This window comes from Salvelinus sp. IW2-2015, unplaced genomic scaffold (assembly GCF_002910315.2).
Source record: "Salvelinus sp. IW2-2015 unplaced genomic scaffold, ASM291031v2 Un_scaffold6513, whole genome shotgun sequence".
Classification (NCBI taxonomy): domain Eukaryota; kingdom Metazoa; phylum Chordata; class Actinopteri; order Salmoniformes; family Salmonidae; genus Salvelinus; species Salvelinus sp. IW2-2015.
This window is the reverse complement of record NW_019947775.1, coordinates 4,240-7,115: the sequence shown is the minus strand read 5'-3', so window position 1 is coordinate 7,115 and position 2,876 is coordinate 4,240. Positions and strand designations below refer to the sequence as shown.

At 46.5% G+C, this 2,876-nt stretch overlaps 1 protein-coding gene across 1 annotated transcript; it reads left to right on the top strand.

Moving 5' to 3' along the window:
* Positions 1-233: 233 nt before the first annotated feature.
* On the top strand, positions 234-938 carry LOC112078922 (dynein heavy chain-like; the record flags this gene model as incomplete). The annotated part of the gene is given in 6 exon segments (XM_024145021.2): positions 234-385; positions 387-484; positions 487-546; positions 549-599; positions 602-838; positions 841-938. Coding segments are annotated over 6 exon segments (696 nt in total), but the record flags the coding sequence as incomplete, so codon positions are not given.
* Between the last annotated feature and the right edge of the window lie 1,938 nt (positions 939-2,876).

Genomic DNA, 2,876 nt, shown 5'->3' with positions numbered 1-2,876 from the left:
TACATTTCTTCCAGCAGCCAACGGTACAAAACCAGGGCAATGCTTAGGCATCTTCCCTTGTCACGTACTACAATAGTCCCCAGCAGCCTGTCTGACTGGCTCTAATGAGACACACACGTAACAGACTGATGCTATTAGCTGCTTCACTGGGCTGTATGGGGTTGTCATGGAGAGACGTTCAGACATATTACTTAGAGGCTCAGTCCAAATGATGCTTTCTGACACACTACTCTACCCATGTAGTACACTACTCTACCCATGCAGTACACTACTCTACCCATGTAGTAAACTACTCTACCCATGTAGTACACTACTCTACCCATGTAGTTCACTACTCTACCCATGTAGTTCACTATCCTACCCATGTAGTACACTACTCTACCATAAGTAGTACACTACTCTACCGATGTAGTTCACTATCCTACCCATGTAGTTCACTACTCTACCCATGTAGTACACTACTCTACCCATGTAGTACACTACTCTACCATGCAGTTCACTACTCTACCCATGTAGTTCACTATCCTACCCATGTAGTACACTACTCACCCATGTAGTACACTACTCTACCGATGTAGTTCACTATCCTACCCATGTAGTCACTACTCTACCCATGTAGTACACTACTCTACCCATGTAGTACACTACTCTACCCATGCAGTTCACTACTCTACCCATGTAGTACACTACTCTACCCATGCAGTTCACTACTCTACCCATGTAGTACACTACTCTACCCATGTAGTACACTACTCTACCCATGCAGTTCACTACTCTACCCATGTAGTACACTACTCTACCCATGTAGTTCACTACTCTACCCATGTAGTACACTACTCTACCATGTAGTGCACTACTCTACCCATGTAGTTCACTACTCTACCCATGTAGTTCACTACTCTACCCATGTAGTACACTACTCTACCCATGTAGTGCACTACTCTACCCATGTAGTTCACTACTCTGGAGTGTTAGTGACTGGGTAACAGAGAGACAGAAGGGAGTGGAGTGTTAGTGACTGGGTAAAAGAGAGACAGAAGGGAGTGCTAGTGACTGGGTAACAGAGAGACAGAAGGGAGTGTTAGTGACTGGGTAACAGAGAGACAGAAGGGAGTGTTAGTGACTGGGTAACAGAGAGACAGAAGGGAGTATGGAGTGTTAGTGGACTGGGTAACAGAGAGACAGAAGGGAGTGTTAGTGACTGGGTAACAGAGAGACAGAAGGGAGTATAGAGTGTTAGTGACTGGGTAACAGAGAGACAGAAGGGAGTATAGAGTGTTAGTGACTGGGTAACAGAGAGACAGAAGGGAGTGCTAGTGACTGGGTAACAGAGAGACAGAAGGGAGTGTTAGTGACTGGGTAACAGAGAGACAGAAGGGAGTATGGAGTGTTAGTGACTGGGTAACAGAGAGACAGAAGGGAGTGTTAGTGACTGGGTAACAGAGAGACAGTATGGAGTGCTAGTGACTGGGTAACAGAGAGGACAGAAGGGAGTATGGAGTGTTAGTGACTGGGTAACAGAGAGACAGAAGGGAGTGTTAGTGACTGGGTAACAGAGAGACAGTATGGAGTGCTAGTGACTGGGTAACAGAGAGACAGAAGGAGTATGGAGTGTTAGTGACTGGTAACAGAGAGACAGAAGGGAGTGTTAGTGACTGGGTACAGAGAGACAGTATGGAGTGCTAGTGACTGGGTAACAGAGAGACAGAAGGGAGTATGGAGTGTTAGTGACTGGGTAACAGAGAGACAGAAGGGAGTGTTAGTGACTGGGTAACAGAGAGACAGAAGGGAGTATGAGTGTTAGTGACTGGGTAACAGAGAGACAGAAGGGAGTGTTAGTGACTGGGTAACAGAGAGACAGAAGGAGTATGAGTTTAGTGACTGGGTACAGAGAGACATATGGAGTGTTAGTGACTGGGTAACAGAGAGGACAGAAGGGAGTGTTAGTGACTGGGTAACAGAGAGACAGAAGGGAGTATGGAGTGTTAGTGACTGGGTAACAGAGAAACAGAAGGGAGTGTTAGTGACTGGGTAACAGAGAAACAGAAGGGAGTATGGAGTGTTAGTGACTGGGTGACAGAGAGACAGAAGGGAGTGTTAGTGACTGGGTAACAGAGAGACAGAAGGGAGTATGGAGTGTTAGTGACTGGGTAACAGAGAAACAGAAGGGAGTATGGAGTGTTAGTGACTGGGTAACAGAGAGACAGAAGGGAGTGTTAGTGACTGGGTAACAGGGGACAGAAGGGAGTATAGAGTGTTAGTGACTGGGTAACAGAGAGACAGAAGGGAGTGTTAGTGACTGGGTAACAGAGAGACATAAGGGAGTATGGAGTGTTAGTGACTGGGTAACAGAGAAACAGAAGGAGTATGGAGTGCTAGTGACTGGGTAACAGAGAGACAGAAGGAGTGTTAGTGACTGGGTAACAGAGAGACAGAAGGGAGTATGGAGTGTTAGTGACTGGGTAACAGAGAGACAGAAGGGAGTGTTAGTGACTGGGTAACAGAGAGACAGAAGGGAGTATGGAGTGTTAGTGACTGGGTAACAGAGAGACAGAAGGGAGTATGGAGTGTTAGTGACTGGGTAACAGAGAGACAGAAGGGAGTGTTAGTTGACTGGGTAACAGAGAGACAGAAGGGAGTATGGAGTGTTAGTGACTGGGTAACAGAGAGACAGAAGGAGTGTTAGTGACTGGGTAACAGAGAGACAGAAGGGAGTATGGAGTGTTAGTGACTGGGTAACAGAGAGACAGTATGGAGTGTTAGTGACTGGGTAACAGAGAGACAGTATGGAGGTTAGTGACTGGGTAACAGAGAACAGAAGGAGTATGAGTGTTAGTGACTGGGTGAGACAGAGGTAGTACTGGGAACAGAGAAAC